Source organism: Sciurus carolinensis, chromosome 5, assembly GCF_902686445.1.
Source record: "Sciurus carolinensis chromosome 5, mSciCar1.2, whole genome shotgun sequence".
Classification (NCBI taxonomy): domain Eukaryota; kingdom Metazoa; phylum Chordata; class Mammalia; order Rodentia; family Sciuridae; genus Sciurus; species Sciurus carolinensis.
Window position 1 is genome coordinate 15343704 of NC_062217.1, and position 17874 is coordinate 15361577.

The 17874-nt window shown below is 42.9% G+C and overlaps 1 protein-coding gene across 8 annotated transcripts in view; it reads left to right on the top strand.

Moving 5' to 3' along the window:
* Positions 1–17874, top strand: part of Abcc4 (ATP binding cassette subfamily C member 4) — a 230969-nt gene that overhangs the window by 170233 nt on the left and 42862 nt on the right. For 7 of the 8 annotated variants that reach the window (XR_007108738.1, XR_007108739.1, XM_047552592.1 and 4 more), the window contains 5 exons: positions 8218–8368; positions 13413–13532; positions 14682–14792; positions 15693–15793; positions 16728–16919. Coding sequence is in view for 6 of the 8 variants with exons in the window: in XM_047552592.1 (XP_047408548.1) it covers positions 8218–8368; positions 13413–13532; positions 14682–14792; positions 15693–15793; positions 16728–16919 (675 nt within the window). In the remaining 2 variants the exon portion in view is untranslated. Of the gene's footprint in view, positions 1–8217; positions 8369–13412; positions 13533–14681; positions 14793–15692; positions 15794–16727; positions 16920–17874 lie in introns of those variants that run through there. The other variant, XM_047552596.1, reaches the window with a different exon arrangement.

The window sequence follows — 17874 nt, forward strand, 5'->3', positions numbered from 1 at the left end:
GAGGGTAGTAGTGATAAGACTTAACTTATACACTTGGGGAAAAAATGTCAGTAGTTTCTCATTAAGAAGGAGGTTAATTACAGTTGTGTATGTGTGTTTTCCAGTAGATCTCTGTTTATAGGTTGAATAAGTTTTAATTTTCAATATTCTGAGTTTAAAATGTTTTTAATCAAAATAGGTTTGAATTTTGACATCTACTTCATCCCTCATCTGTTTAGATAATTGTATACTTATTCCCCTTTCCTATTTTGTTTTTTTGTGGCGTTGGGGGTTGAACACAGTGCTTCATGCATGCTAGGCAAGCACTCTACCGCTGAGCTCCTCCTTTACTCTTTAAATGTGGTAAATTATACAGTTTTTGATATTGGCAGATTAAATTAGCCTTGTATTTCTGGGATAAACTCCATTTGATCCTGGTATCATATATCATTTAATTAATTGATATTTTGTCATGAATTCTGTATTGCTTGTTCATGAAGGATTTGGTCTGTAATTTGCTCTTCTTGTGATCTTTTGTCAGTTTTTGTTATTCGAGATAACATTGACTTCATGGAAAGAATTGACAGGGTTTTTTTCTTTGTGATGGCCAGTTTCATTTGTCCCTGGGGCCAGGCAACACTTTCCAGTTATTCAGTCAGGTGGTAACTGGGTGTTGCTTAGAGGGTATTTTGTAAATATGATTAAAGTTCATAATCAGGTGATTTCCAGTAAGGAATGTTATGTCAGGTAATCTGGATGAGCTGATTCAGTCAGTGAAAAGACCCAAGAGCGGAGGATTCCCCAAAAAAGATCACATTGGGGCTTCACCTCTTGCACTGTCTACCAGCTGCTGTGTGGATTCTGGACCTGCCTGGCCTGCCCTCAAAATCAAGTAGCCGATTTCTTGCGATCAGTCTCTTGGTATTTATCTTGCACTGGTTCTGTTTTTCTCGTGGAAGTACTTCCTCCTCTATTTTCTGAAAGAGAATGAAGGGTTTATGAGATCGGCATTTTTTTCTTCCCTTCATAGAATTCTCCAGTGAACGTATACAGGCCAGGAATGTTCTCAGTGGGTATTTTGATTATGCTTCTAATTTTTTTCCAACTATAAGTTGACATAGTATTTTTCAGATTTCTATTCCTTCTCATGTTATTCTTCGTCTGTTATTTTTCAGGACAGGTCCCCTTTGTATCAAAATGTTAAATCGATGGGCGCAGTGTTATTCTGTCCTCTTTGAATGCTGGGGCTCCCCTTGAGTTACCCTCTTCTCATCGTGAGCATGGTAATCCCCCCCTACACACACTATTTTCCCCCCTTGCTCAGGTTTGGTGTGGCCCCTTATTTATTTCATTATTGCTTTCAAAGAACCCACTTTTCAGTTCACTGATTTTTTTTCTCCTTGGAGGTTATCCTATTTCTTCATTAATATCTACTTTTTTCTAATTTTCATTCTTCTTATACTTGAATATGCTGTTTTATTCTTTTAAGGTAGATTTTTAGACTCTTGACTCTTAGAATTTCTGGGTTTGTTGTTGATTTTAAGATAAGGTCTTACAAAGTTGCTGAGGCTGACCTTGAACTTTTTTGTTGTTGTTGTTACCAGGGATTGAACCCAGGGGTGCTTAACCACTGAGCCACATCCCCAACCCTTTTTATATTTTATTTTGAGACAGGGTCTCACTAAGTCCTTATGGGCTTGCTAAGTTGCTGAGGCTGGCTTTGAACGTGTAATCCTCCTGCCTCAACCTTCCAAGTAGGTGGAAGGTATGTACCACCATACTTGGCTAGCTTTTCTGTTTTTAAAAGATTTATTTTGAAACTGAAAATTTACCTCTAAATACAGCATTGGTTACAGACTTCAAATTTTAATATTTTAGATTTTTGTTTTATTTTTTTCAAAATTCTTTCTAATCTTAATTTCCTCCAACTGGGTGTTAGTAGAAGTATATTGCTGAATTTACAAGGAGTTAATGATTTTCAGATTATCTTGTTATTGAGTTCTTTTTAAATCCACTTAGGTCAAATATATTCTGTATAATTTTTGTCCCTTGAAGTTTGTTGATATTTGCTCTGTGTCATAATACAAATGCACTTGAAAAGAGTGTAGACAATGGCCTTTAGTTTGTTTGTTGTGTTTCACATCTGTACTTATATAATTCTTGTTCCATTAGTTACTGAGATAAGTGGACCAAGATTTCCCATCACAATTGAATTTGTTTCTCCTGGGTACAGTCAGATTTTGCTTTATGCATTTTGGAGTTATATATTTAGATTGATACAAGTTGATTTGTGTGTTTCTTCTGAGTAATTTGACCTTTTTTTCCTTAGGATTGTCCTTCCTGAACTAAAACTTTTCTGTTCACCATGGTATTGACAGATAATCCTTTCTTTTGATTAGTGTTTTCATCTCTAGGCACCTTTGTTTTTGTGGTGCGTATATTTTTTTCCCCTTTTGTGGTGCTGGGTGTTGAACCAAAGGCCTCATGCACGCTAGGCAAGCACTCTGCCACTGAACCACACACACTCCCAAGCCCTTAATATGTGCCTTTCAGAAGTAGTCTGTCTTCAGACTTCTTCCTTGGATTTTGTAGTAAGCGTTATTAACACTGAAGAAAGGCAGAAAGGAAGACTTTGCTCAGATGTGCAGGACCAAAGGCAGGAATGGGTGCCATGTGCCCTCATGCCTTCTCTTGCCGTAGGGACAAAGTATAACCCACCAGCCATTCATTCTTCAGTGCAGCTGGACACAGAGCTGACTGAAGGATGACACAGGTCCCCAGGTTACTCTGGATATAAGATCACCAGCCAAGTGAAGGGTAAAGGAGTGATTACTGTATTCAAGTCTAGAAAAACTTAATCTTAGAGAACATGTGTGTCGATCTCCTCATACAAATCAGTCACTTCAACATCCCATAAAGTTTAGACTTAACAGAGGCAACTGAGTTGGCTGAGGTCAAAAGAACCAGGTGATAGAGGAGAGACCTCCCAAGGCGGGTCCTGCAACAATAGACCTGGGAACCAGAGTTGACCTCTGAACTGCCCGAGGGATTCGGGTGCCACACTAGTACACAAGTCACACCTGCAGATTTTGTGCTGAGGCTGTCAGTGTTGAGGCTTAGGAGCTTACCTTTAAGGCCCTCCATATTTTCCTCTTTGCTTGGACTCATCCTGTAATTGCAGGGTAGTGTATAATTTGATAGGACTTACATTTTTATTTCTTAATTCTTCTGGAGATTTGTACAGCCTGCTCTGAATTTTAGTGCTTCCACAAGAATCCTGTGTTAGCCAGCAACACAGTCTGTTATGATAGTCATTTTCATTTGGAGGTAATTTTTTATCTCGTATGTTTCCAGAATAAATAGATAGAAGATCTCTTCTACACCCACATGAATAAATAGCTTACTGATCAAAAACTAGGCATCAGGATTTTTTTTTTCCCTTTCTAAATCGGGAAAATCTTGCCATGCTTTCTTGCCAAGAAGTGAATCCTGCTTTGTTTATTGCACTTAAGTCATATCTTCTGCAAAATCAATAATAGTTTGAGGCAATCTGGATGATTTGCACTTATCAGAATTTGGAACAGAATTCTAGAGGCCTATTGACAGCAGAATTAAAAGCTTTCCAGTTCCACTGAGGTGTTAACAATCTCGATGATCCTGATCTTATTTTTTAATACTGTAAACAAGTAATAAGAATACTGTCTACTGATTAAGTGGCCTTATGAGTAAATACGTGTTTTCACTTTGTGCCTCATAACAGGTATGGAACAGAGTTCAAATAAGGAGTGAGTGAGGCAGAAGGATGAATGGCATTTCATTTGCATAAAGTAAGAAGAATATATTTTTACTGCTGTTTATAGGAAACTAGTTACTTGGCTCAAGCATCACATACACTTGCAGGAACAGAATCCCATGGAATTACGTGTAAAGTAAATTGTAGGTAGATACCTAGGAATTCCTACAGAACTATAAGCTGTTTGGTAAACAAATGCCAAACAGGCAAACAAGTACTTATAATTAAAATTGTGTATGTGAAGATACATTAAAACCTGTAATATTATAATATGATATTAATTCTAGAGTGTCTTCATGGGAAAAATTTATATTCTTACCACCATTCAAATACAAATGTTGAGCATACAAAATAGCCAATTTGCACTTTGCATTCTTAGATTTTGTATCTTTATTAAAATTAAATTTGGTTCCTCCCCCTTTTCTTAAGTCATTTTGCTTTTAAGGCTTAAAAATTCATCTTTCTTATGAAACTTTCTTTGTTTTAACTTGACACAATATTTCTAATATCAACATGTCTCATTGTGTTCTATTAGCAAGCAATTTAAGATCTTTTCAGTGCTGACAAGCTCATTACCTAATTAGCTGAGAATCTAGTCTGTTCTCATGAGAGAGGCCAGATGAAACCACAAGAAACCCAACAAAATTCTTAAATGCATAGAAAGGGACAATATGTAAAAGAGGAATATATTCAGGTACTTTTAAATTTTGAATCTTATATGTATATGGGGGACACTATCATGCAGAGATTAAGAGAACAGACTTGGGATTAAAGTGACTGAATTATCTTACTTAACCCTCTGAGCCTGTTTTCTCCTTTGTAAATGGCAGTGATAAGCCCTGCTACTTAGATCTGATATGAGAATGAAGTTAGATAATGCAGGTGAAATATTTAAGAGGTTGCATACAAGGCAAGCGTCATGAAGTGTTATCTTTTTTCTTCCTGGTATTTGGGAGGGCAAGGCAATTGTACTTTTCTTTGACTGTCAGCTAGATATAGAAAATTGTGTAATTTCTTCAATATTCTGGGGACATTTGCCATATGTACTAGCAATAAAGTAACATTTTCCTGGTTGGGGGCAGTGTTTTAAACACCACAATTAACATTTTTCATAAGCATCATTTTTTTCCTTTATTGCTTTTGCACGCCTCGTTAACAGTTCATTTAGATGTAAGTGTGGTTTGTTGGAAACAGCTGCTCACAGGGCAGATCTTTCTAAGGATGAAGTGCACTGGACATCCTTTCCATGTGTGGGAAATAAGATCCTTCACCTTTGTCACCCTGACACCCAAGTCAGGATGTTTGCTTGCACCAAGGAGGCTGGCCTGGGATGGACACGGTTTGGTTTCTTGGGATTCACTAATGTACAAAATCTAACTTTTGTGTTTCCCTCCATACTGACACAACAGGTCACCATGCATTGGAACTGAAATACCAAATTCATCTTTTTTAATGCTGGGTATGGTAGCACAAACCCGTAATCCCAGCCACTTAGGAGCCTGAGGCAGAAGGATAGCAAGTTTGAGTCCAGCCTCAGCAAGTTAGCAAAACCCTGACTCCCCCCACCAAATAATAATAATAATAATAATAATAATAATAATAATAATTTTTAAGAAAAAACACCAATTCTGCGAAGTAGGTATTAGGTTTGGTGCTATAGATACCTTTTCTCAGTATCCCAGAAATGCTCAGGAATTTTAGAATAGTAATTTTTCACTGAGAAGAAGCCGGGCTTGAAACAGGGCTTGTTTTATTCTATAACAAGCATATTAAAAAATGTTGAGTTACCTCCTTTTCCCTATGTTATCAATCTTTGGAATGCTGAGAAAAAAGATATGGCAAAGACAGTAGTAACAGGCATGAGGTTTAGGGGCTATTGTATGTCAAAGTGCACATTTAAGCAAAATGGACCTTAAACAAGGTCAAGGAAAGCCGCAGTCATTTTGGTACGTGTGACATTTAGGAAACAAAACGCTTGCTTTCTTGTGTGTTTGGGTGGAACCAAGCTGTCCAGTGGTCAGAGTGGGATACCTTGCATGCTCCAACTTCGTGATATTCCTCAAAGTCCTTGGGCTCATAGATCTTTGATTGTACTGTTCCTCCTCTTCTGACTCTTGGCTACAAAAGCAGCCCCCTGAGGGGTAGTGATAAGGGAAGCTGAGCTTCTGCTTGTGAAGCAAGAACTGCTGATACTTGTCTCCCTGAATTCCCACCACCAGCCTTTGGGTTTGTTAGTACAGCCTGGTTTTTACTCTATTCAGAGATGGGAAGTCTTACCCTTCCTGTTTCATATTGAAGAAAATTGGCCCCAAACCTGTCCTAGCACTCAATATAAGACTTAAGGAATTTTCCCTCAGGGTCTAAGTTGTCATTCTCTGAAAACTACATACCTACTACGAGTTATGAAATCTCAACTCAAGAGAAAGTTTTTATCCAAGACCTGTTTATATTTGTCCATGCAGAATTATAAAATTTGGTTAGAATTCCCAGCTGTTATACCCAAACGTGACTTTTGTGTCAAAATGACACCTCCCCTCAGCCCTTGGGGCATCAGGGCTTGGGCCAGTCCCTTCTCCAGTCTGTATGCACATCATTGGTCTGCGGCCTTGGCATGGCAGGAGGCTGGGTGTGTACCTTGGGTTCAGCTTTTTAGAATCCCTGGGAATCTGTAAGGGAGAGATGAGACTGATTTCACAGGAGGAATGTTCATCATATATTGGAATCTCTTTTTCCCCTTTCAGAGTGTTAGCTTTTTGCTCAGGTATTTTTGTCCTATCCCAACTTTCATGAAGAGTTTGAGAAAACTTACAGTAAAAAATTTGTATATGCCTTCTGCCGAGTGAGGTGTTTTTGTGTAAGATTGTGACTTCAGAGCCTGGGGCCAGGGTCCTTCTGCCCCAGGAGCTAGTGTGTGCTTCCGTTGATGGTGAACACTGAGGGTCCAATTGCAGTCTGATCACCTGAAGCCACAGGCCACAATTTCATTCATGTCTTGATAAAGTTGATTATTTAAATCAGCATCAACCACTGACTTGGGATTCTTTCTGCTTGCTCTCTTTTTTAGACCAGAATAGTTTCCCTAAATAAAGTCGGCTCACAGGGGGACTTGATGATTAAGTGAATGTTCATAGAATAAGCAAGAGAGCCCTGCTCCCCGTAGATGCCTGATAAGTGGCATCTGCTCTTGTGATTATCATTCGCCTTTTGAAATAGACATTTCAAATACTTACCCTAATGGTGGAAAAGTGAATGCATATCTAGGAGATAAGATAAAAAAAACAAAACCTTTCTAGACAGTGAAGATTGTTTACTTACTATCAAGACTCTTCCACAGACTTATAAGAATGTTAAAATATTTGTCACATTTCTTTTGTTGGTTCTTTATTAGGCCCATTCACAAACTCTGGAATCCTCAAGTAGGGGTGTTTAGAAGAAAAATTAAAGAAAAATAATGAGGTCCACATAAAAACGTTTTCCTTAACAATAGAAAGTTGAAGATATACTGAGGGCACACATGGTAGGTAATAGTGTGAGACCCCAGTTCTGAGATTTATGCGGTGTGAATTTGATCAAGTTTCTTTTCTTCTCCCTGTGCCTCAGTGTCTCTGTTCAAGATGATCCTACTACTTCCTGGGGGCACTGAGAGGATTAAAGCAGTTGATTCATGTGACGGGTTTAACACATAGCCATATACACAGTCAGCACTCGGTGAATATTAACTGTGGGTAGTAGAAGATCAAGAGGGAGGACTCCCACTTTCAAATAGAAAGATTGAAATTAGTTTCTTCCTTTTCTGAGCCCTGCCCCTAGCCACTTTTTTTTTTTTGTGGGGGAGGGGGTGGTCCTGGGGATTGAACTCAGGAGCACTCGACCACTGAGCCACATCCCCAGCCCTATTTTGTATTTTATTTAGAGACAGGGTCTCACTGAGTTGATTAGTGCCTCGCCTTTGCTGAGACTGGCTTTGAACTCGCAGTCCTCCTGCCTCAGTCTCCCGAGCTGCTGGGATTACAGACGTGTGCCACTGTGCCCAGCAGTAGCCACTTCTTGACCCATGCATAGCTTAGTTCCCTGGAATCCTCATCTGTGACACTGGCTTGCCAGTTTCCCCAGTAACATCTACTTGATTTGTGGTCGTTTGGGATGCAGCCTTTCTCTGGATCCCAGCTTTCTAATCATTAAATAGGGAAAATAATGCCTATCTCTCAGGGATGTTGACTGTACCAGAATGGATGCATAGGACCTTCTTCCCATGGTGCAGAGAGCCCGGCGGGCATGTGATGGGTGCTATCTCTGCCACCTATGGCTTTATTTCCTGGGATGGGAAAGTTTCCTCTTCCAACAAGTCTTTTCAAGGAAAGGACTGGAATCCTCGCCAAACCACTCGTTAGCCTGTGGTCGAGAAGCCTTCTGGGTAAGGAGGCCCTGTCTATCTGCTGTTGCAGACGCTGCTGTTGGTGATCAGTGTGGTGTCTGTGGCCATGGCGGTGATACCTTGGATCGCAATTCCCCTGGTTCCCCTCGCCATCGTTTTCTTGTTTCTCCGACGATACTTCCTGAATACTTCAAGGGATGTCAAACGCCTGGAATCTACAAGTGAGTACCGAGGGTCTCGGGTGGGTATGGCAGTGCTACCGAGCTTCCATTTGCGCCTTGCTTAAGGAGACCTCTGAAATTCTGCAGACTCCATCTTTCAGAATTTCTCACTTCGTTAACATCAGGTAATTGAACACAGTGTCATGGTCAGCGTGAGTCAGTGTGGCCCTTAGGGCAAGTGGGACTGGTGGCCTGCTGGGTGCAATTTTACAATTTAACTGGATAAAGCAGTGAAGGACGAGTGTGGAAAAGTGCTCTCTGGAACACTCCACGATGACCGGGACCTGCCCCTGACACCCTTGTCCACGACGTGCTTCCTCAGGTGCACACAGCAGACAGTCCAGAAGCATTTTCCTAATAAATAAAATATTTCATCGTGTGCTAGAACTAATTTAGAAGGAACATAATCGGGGAATTTTTTTTTTTTTTTTGAAGATACTGGAAGTGACAAGGGAAGGAAAATATTAGAGAAAGGAGGAAGTGTCAGAACTATACCTGTATGTCAGAAGTAATATATTGAAAAATATAATTTTTACTTACTGGAAATAAGTTGCAGTTGTTAAATGTTTTGAAAATATAAGCACTGTAATTTCCAGTTGTGCTCCTTATTATCAGTGCTATTTGGTATAATGCCGTGCTGAGATTTCCCCCCTTAGGCTGGTAATATGTGGATGCTGAAAATAATTCCTTTTGGAGACCACAAGGAGGGGAATCAGTTTAGAATGCATTTAGTCAATTGCTTTCTTCAACTTCCTAGTTTTCGGATAACAGAGGAAACCATTTTATGATTGATCACTTTATTCTGCAGGTAATTGCAGGGGATGAAATAATCCAGAGCTCATCTCATTATGAATGCACCAACTAATGTATTCCATTCTTAGTGAAATTTAAAGCCGTAAGGGTAATAGAATTGTTAGGTATTTTTTAAAGTACAAGGATGCTAGCCAAAAAATAAAAGAGGAAGATATTGTGTCAGAAAACCTTTGTGATGGATAGTTATTATCATTGAAGACCAAGTTGAGCTTTCTGAAAGCCAAACCTGGATAAGTCCTGTGGTTCCAGTGGATAAAGTATCCGTTTATTATGAAAATGGAGAGTGGGTTGTTTGATTTTTGGTGGCACCTGTGTGCATCTCTTTTTTTTTTTTTTAACAGTAAACTCTTGGGGCATTTACTGTAAGTGGCTGCATAAAGCCCCACAGGTAACTATTCAGAAAAACTGTAGAAAAAATTACAAGCATCAGGAGAAGCAGCTAAACTGCTGTGAGGTTCCACTGCTGAGAATTCAGCAGGAAGCAGAGTGCTGCAGTCCCCGTGTGCATGTGTGTAGGTCTCTGCTCACACCACTTGTTGCAGGGCATTAGGAATTGGCATTGCTGGAAGACCCTTCTTTGTGTATTTCTTTGTCCCCAGCCTGTCTATTGTGCAGAAACAAGACTTTTGACATTTTATGAGTTGAGGTTGCTCATGAAATGGAGTTACTCACCTTCCTGTTGCAAAGAAGCTTCGTATATATTCAAGGAAGGGTTGTTCATTCCAGAAGGAACTCTTGGGCAGACTGTGCACTGTGCAAGAGTCACTTCCCACCCGTGTGGAAGTAGGGAGAGTGTAGCTGAGGAAGGCTTTTGCAAGAAGCATGTAGGATTTTTCTCTCCAGGCCATACCTACCAGAAACTTGGAAACAATTTTTTTCCTGGAGATTTGTCACTTTGTCATGGCCCTGCAGAACATTTGGGGTTTCCCTGTACCCTAGTTGACTGCAGCAAGCTAAATATGGAAATTCTTTTTCACCCCAGATAACCGAATGAACTAGGCGAAACCTACTTCATTCTTATTCTTTGAGCACATCGAGATCCCTGAGGTTTATTTTCAAATCATATTGCCTAGCTGCCTTTGGAATCCTAGCCTGTTATTTAAGCAATCTAGAACACAATGGTTTAGTTTTGAAAAAGCGAATGTAGCAACAGTCAGTCATGGAGAAGGACATAAAACGAGGAGAGCATTTGAATGAACTCTGTTCATTTGATAGTGCCTGGATTGTGACTCCATATCCAAATGCCTGTCTGTGAGGGTGCTTGATCCATTTGCAATGTCTGCCATGGGCATTGGCTAGCTGAGTGTTTATGCATGCCACATGTGTTCAGATCATAGCTCCTCAAGTCTGCTGTTTAAAGAATTCCCATGCCACATTTCCAGCAATATTGTTCAACTCAGGGTGCTTAATAAGAGGTACAGTAATGGGGAAGCCTATTGGATATTAGTTAAGTAAGATTTAGGAGTTTTCTGAACTATGTAGGAGTCTATAGAAAAATGCATCCAGTGATACATGAGAATCTTGATCTCCAGCTATTCTCCCTTCAGGATACTGCAACTCAAATAAAAAGCACAGCCTTGGCAATAAGACAGGGTTCAGTCTGGCTCCAACTCTATCGCTCTGGTTAATTTATTTAATCTTGGGCCTTGATGGGTCTCAAGTCTGTTTTCCCTTTCGTTAAGATAATAGAAACACCTGCCCTGTAGGGTTCTTAGGATTGCCTGAGACGGTGCTTGGAAAGTGCCTGCTGGCCATACCAAAGGCCCTGGAACCTTGCACAGAGGAATTAAAACCAGAGTAATAACCAGAAGGCCTCCATAGTGCTAACAATAACCCCATAGCAACACCGGCAGACCCGGATCTCAGCCTGCACTTTTCTGTCCTGCTCTTTCCCTGAGAAGCTCTGCAGTCATTTAGGGTGTGCTCTCACTTCTAGTTAATTGCTTTGCAGTCCTTCAGTTCACCCCCACTAGCATCCCCCACAGCCCTAAGTGAGGTGTGGAAGAAACAGGATTATCTTTCAAAGGTATAAATTCCTGCTGGACCTCAGTAACTCTTGGGGTGTGGTGAAGAACTACATTTGTCTTGGGTTTCCTGGTGTTCAAGGCTGGGTGATGCCCAATTTCCAAAGTCAAACTTGCTCTCAAACCCAGCCAGAGAGAACCAGTGGTGACTTTGAACCTCTGGTAAGGGAAGCAGCTGAGGATGGCCAGACCGAAGGATTCTTCAAGGACCTGCCTGGGTGGCCACCATGTCTGCCTCAGCTGCATTCCTGTGATGGAGCAAGGTTAAGACACTGCCTTATTCTAGAAACGAGAGCTCAGTTGAGTGAGTCTTCGAACTCTCTGGAGGCAGACCCTTACCATGCTCTCGGTAGGGTAATGGGAGACCTAGAACCCTGCTGGGTTGGTCATCCCTGGGAGCACCCTGTTTGCAGGGTGACTGAGCTCGGGGCAGGTGGGACACCTGCTGATGTCTGCAGAAAGGCCATGCAGGGCTCCCAGCTTTACTTATTTGGAGCGTGAGATCAGTCTTCTTATGTTCACGTTATCATCTTAATAGTACAAGGTTAAAGTATATCCGAGAACAGCACGGATGCCAGAGCAAGACCACAAACAGGTAGCTGGACAGTCGGAACCACCACGTTCACCCAGCGCTCTGCCTGAATTACGTGCGAGGGGAGACATTAGATCCTGTTTTGGTTGGTAGATCTTTCTTTCTGAAGGCCGCATCTCAGAAGAGGACTCCTAATGGTTAGTGTCCCAAGTCAGATATCCTTGTCAGGAAAGCCCCAGGGAGGAGTGGGCGGTCCACAGACCCCATGGCCCAGGCTGTGGCACCACCGACTGCAGTGCCTCTTACTTGCCAGTCTGCTGCTTCCTTATTCATGCAACTGTGGACGGTGACTCCTGGCTCGGTTCCTTGCCTTGGCATGTGTGTGCCCCGGTACCCCTGAACACGTGCAGGACCCGTGAGCACACCCATGCTGAACCCTGCAGTTACGATTGGAAGCCCCAGAGAATAAGTTGGAGTTTTTCTCTTGATTTTTTTTCCTCCACCTAGTAAATTTGTAAACTGTATGCAACTTCCTGTAAAATGAAATTATCTTCACTTCTCCCAAATGCTCCCTGTTTTACCAGCAGGTCTTCTCCAGGCGATGGGCCGGTGACAGTGATTCGTATTTCCTCCCGTCAGTATTTTCCATCATCCCAGATGATGGCAGAGGCAGCTAGCGGGGTCACGTGCTCCTGATACACCCCTGCCCCAGTGCAACCTCATTCACAGTGCAGAGTGAAGACTGTCAGGGACCATCTCTGCCTGGTGACAGGCAACCCATACTCCCTCCATGAAAGGGTTGGGTCCTGGTGGTCATGAGATAGTGAGCTCAAATCACATGGCCAGTCATGGACATTGTGCCCCAAATCAAAACATAAGAGAATTTGCCTTTTAAAACTCTGTTAAGATGATGAAGCCACTGGACTACAGTCAGTTTCCAGAAAGTCAAGGGCGGTGGCCCAGGTCACAGTGACCTTTACACACCAGGATGAGTATGTATCCTTCAGGCTCCTGGAGCTGAAGTCAAGACCAGTCAAAAATGTCTTGACTGGGCAGGCCCTGTGGGCAAGTGCGGTGTGGCGCCCAGGTGCATGGTGACCATAAAGTACTCATCTCGCACCCGTGGGCAGAGTCAGACTTGCTTAGTATGCAGGGAGGTGCCACTCTGTTCAGCTTATTGTTGGGCACTTGTTGGGTGCAAATGCCATTCTAGTTAGTGAGATATAGTGGCTGTATCCCGGCCCTAAAAAAATCTTAGGTGGGGAAAGCCCTTACGATTTAGTAGAACGAGTGCTGTAATAATTATTAAAAATGCAAATTGGCTCAAAAATGAGTGAAAAAATAATTTTTGACCAAAGAGATACCTGGGAAGAATATGGAAGAAAGGACCTTGAAGGATGGGTTTGCAAAGTAAAAATAACTAGATTTGAATTTGGTCAAAGGTGGGTCAGAGACCTTCATTTCCACACCAATATAGCGAGGCATGGTTTGACCAGGGGTTTGAGGGTGAATGGGTAGGGTCTTCTCCAGCATGCTGGGGGCGTTTCTTCTGGAAACTCAAAACCCTGAGTATGCTGCTTGGTGGCCACATGACCACAGAACAGAGAAGGCTTCTGGTTTGCGTGCGTCTGGTCTTGCTGAGTTCTCTCTGTTTTTTGTCTGTCTGTTTCTGCAGCCCGGAGTCCAATATTTTCCCACTTGTCATCTTCCCTCCAGGGGCTCTGGACCATTCGGGCATACAGAGCTGAAGAGAGGTGTCAGGAGCTGTTTGATGCTCACCAGGACTTGCATTCAGGTCTGTACGTTTCTGGAAGTGGTTTCAAGGACTGGGTCCCACTGCTTCAGGCTTGTTGGCCAGCACCTCTGTGTCATAGCCTCCTTTCGCCCATAGTCTTTGGCTCCTCTCAGAATCCCTCTGTGCTTCCCTGCTTTCCCTCTGCTGACTTGCATGGTACTCCCTCTCTGGGCCCTTGGTCTCTGTCCCCTTTGGCAGGAGTCAGCAAACTTTTTTGCAAAATGCCGTCTAGTAATTGCTTGGGCTCTGGGTTCCATATTGTCCCTAATGCAGTTGCCCACCTTTGTGCTGCAGCTGGAAGGCAAGCAGACAGCTCATCAGCAAGCGGCTGTGGCCATGATCCAGTGAAACTTTCACAAGATCATGTGAGGAGCACTTCTCAGCCCCCAGGGCAGCAGAAGTGACTGAAGAAATTGATCTCCTGATTATCAAATCTGCCACCCACTTGATCCGTACTATTCCTTGTATCAGTGAATTTTTTGTCCATTTAGAAACTTCAGAACTTCCTGTAAATCCATAAAATTCTGGCCCATCTTTATGATCTTGATTGTCTTTTGGTGATTAAATGGCACATTAAAAACCACATGGATGGGCTGGGGTTGAGGCTCAGTGGTGAAGTACCTGCTTAGCATGTGTGAGGCACTGGGTTTGATTCTCAGCACCACATATAAATAAATGAATAAAAATGAAGGTCCATCGATAACTAAAAATGTGTATAAAAATAATTTTTAAAAGCCCTACATGCAGGTCCTTTATCAAACTAGTCATTTAGAGACAGCTCCTAAGCAATGTGCGGTGTGCAGGGCCCTCTACTAAGTGTGGAAGGTGCCAGAAACAAATTGAGAGCTGCACTCTGGAGAGCCAGAAACCATCAACCACATGAGCCGGTGAACTTCGTATTACAGCCTAGCATTGTGAAACGTGTGCCTGAGACCATTTTAGTGTGTTCTTTACCATGACGGCACTGTTTCTCGCTCTGGGTTGCATGTGCATCCCGCTCATTGCCTGGTGTCGCCCAGCTTTCTGGAATCCTCAGGGTCCTGGAATGTGCATCTGTATGGTCCCACCTTGCACGTGTGTCCTCACATCCACGTGGCTGACGTGGGCTTTGTACTTGTTCATCTTGCTTGTTATGGTTCACGCACCCAGAGGCTTGGTTCTTGTTTCTGACGACATCGCGGTGGCTCGCCGTGCGCCTGGACGCCATCTGTGCCATCTTTGTCATCGTTGTTGCCTTTGGGTCCCTGATTCTGGCAAAAAGTAAGTGCAGATGTGAATAACTATTTATGGTATGATTACAATTTATAGCTGTGTTTACAGTTATTAAATTAAACTCTTGCCACCTTGTCCAAGGCCATATTCTGTTGGTTCTAATGAAGTGTAGTAAAGCTTTACAACATGTCGGGATGCTTACGATTCTGCCGTGTGACCCGTTTAGAGGAGTCCCTGGGTCTTGTCGGGTCCCTTTTATCTTCCTTTGAATGGGTTGATGTCTGCACAAATGGCCTTCTGCACGTTCCCAGTCCTGTGTGTAGTTGCGAGGCGAGGTGCAAGTTTGCCGTGAAGCATTTTGTCCAGCTTAGGGCTTCAGGTCTTGCTTTTGGACTGTTGGTATTGTTGCCTGTGCACTAGATTGAGGAAGATTCTCAGCTGGAAAGAGCATTGTCGTCTCTGCCAGATGGCTACCAGACAAGCAGGTGTTGGTGTGTCTGGCATGAATTCACCATCCTGCTCTCTCATAGTCATACCGCTGAGTCTCAGTATTTAATCATAGAACCAGGAAAGCACTAGGTTATTTAAAAAAAAAAAAAAAAAAAAGTGTCCCCAGCTGTGGTCACATTAGATGTAGAAAGCAGTATGACAAAACAGGCTTTGAAACCACAGTGATGAGTATCTGAATAATGACACTGTTCCTCACCCATAGCACGTTGCTTTTCAAATGTATATTGATCCTGTTGGGATTAATAAACTCATTTAATAATCTTTCTAAATTCCTAGTGGGTTTTTAAAGATGTATTATGATTTCAACCAACAGCTAGCTGAAGCATCATGGTTACTATCCTTACCTGCAGCTTGCTGGGTTCTCTTGGTAAAGGGGCAGAAGGAGCCAGGCGTGGTTATGGATGAGACTGACGTTATTCCCTCCTTCCTCTCATGTAGCTTTGGATGCTGGGCAGGTTGGTCTGGCCTTGTCCTATGCCCTCACGCTCATGGGGATGTTCCAGTGGTCTGTTAGACAAAGCGCCGAAGTGGAGAATATGGTAATGTTTATCTGAACGTTCTTGGCCTTTTCAAGTCTCCTTGCCATTAAATGGCATAAAAGCGATTCTTATGTAAAATATTAAAACTGTTATTTTTACATTGGAGCTAACAGAGTTTTTTAAGATCCTTCCTCCATCTGTTTAAAGTTAATGTAAAATAAAATATATACATCTTTTTCTCAGTCTCATGTATGCTATGTCAGCAGGTTTTATATTCATCACAAGCTGTCCTCAAATGTAATAAATGTCTCTGTAGGAGGGAAGTTCTGAAATCCTAGAGAGGATATAAGCTAATTTCTTAGAGGCCTGTTTATTTTTGTTTCTTAATGGGTGATTTCTCATTCTCGGTAAAAGAAAAATTTGGTATTTTGAGGTTGGTTGTTTAATTAATAGGTCTCCCCACTTCCCCAACCCACTGTCAGTTGGAGCATTTATTCTCTTAGGCGATGAGCAGAAGGCAGGAGCCGTGGGGCTGCTGGTGTTCCTTCCTGGTAGGCAAAGGGACCAGGGTGTGGTTGTTTAGGAGGGTTTAGTCCACATGTAAGTGACTTCCTTTTCTACACACTTATACCTTCTCCTAAAAAGATACACAACAAACATGGAATGTTTCCATTTGCTCTTCTTATGGAGAAGATTGTTGTGATGAGGTTTGAGGCAATGTGATTTAAGCCATCTCTAGCAGGTGGCTGTCCTGTAGCAAAAGACTGGGGACCATAACCATGCTTTTTACAAAATCCTTTTTACTCTGTTGAGGGAAGTGGCTGTAAGTGAAGGAAGGGGCCATGGTAAGGAAGGAGACTGTGGATCCTTGTCCGTCTTGATGGGTGTTAGACCCATGTTATCCTTGATCAGTGCGTTGAAAATGATGAGCATCCCCTCACCCCCCCTTAGCACCCATCAGTGAGTCCCTGCACCTAATTCACGTCTCTTTCAGATGATTTCAGTGGAGCGGGTGATTGAATATACGAATCTAGAAAAAGAAGCACCTTGGGAATATCAGAAACGCCCACCACCCACCTGGCCCCATGAAGGAGTGATTGTCTTTGATAATGTCAACTTCACCTACAGTCTAGACGGGCCTCTGGTGTTGAAGCATCTGACAGCACTCATCAAATCAAGAGAAAAGGTTTGTTTAAACCATCGTCATTAGAGTGTCTACTAAAGATTTAGTGCCGTGTCTGCTTGTTGTCTTGCTCATGGACCTATAAAGGACATTTTGTTCCTCTTGGAAAAAATTACATTAGTGACAATATTAATAAGTCTTGCTTGGAAACCAGCGTATTCCTCCTGCTGTGAGCTGCCTCATGGTAGTGTTGGGCCTGAGCACCAGGATTGGGACTTAACTGACTTGGGATACTGTATTTGACACCAGTTATTCATGATCACACCTAGAAAGCCAGCCCTGGCTCCTTGTCACAGGGCTTCTCTGTCTGGTTCCCATCCCTTCCTACTCCTTGGATTGCTCAGCTGCTTTTCTCTCTGTCCACTGTCGCAGCTTCCATTCCAACCCTCCCTTTCTTGTCCCCTGTCCCTTTTCTGGCTCTTTCTTTCCTTCATCTAACCTGTACCTTCCTTTGCTCCCTGCTCTCCCCCCACACTCTGGTTCCCAGCCTGGGGAGCCGCTTCCATACCCCTCCGCAGGCCCCAGGCCCAGACCAGTTCCTACTGGAGCTGTGTGGCTAGTTCTCAGCTGCCAGAGAAAAGCCCAGAAGCTACAACCCCACTGGGGCTCAGAAACTAGAGCCCCTTGTTGGAGACAGTAAAGGGCCCAGAGACTCGCTCAGAGTCAAGGAAAGGAAATCCAGGAGGGGCTGGGGAGACTGCAGGGAGGTATGTGGCCTGCTTCTACCAGCCTCTCCACCTGCCAGCAAGGTCCTTTCATTCACAGCCTGGTGCCCTCTGCAGGGACTAAACCGAGCAAAGCAGGTAGTAGGAAGCTCTTTCCCCACCTGCCCCTCCTGCCTTGACTCCTAGCATGCGCACAACACCACACTCTGGTGTCCCCTGTTCCCCCAAAGTACCTGTCCTTCCATCTCATGCACCCGCTGCCCCTAGCCTCTGATGCCCTTTGCTGCTGTCTG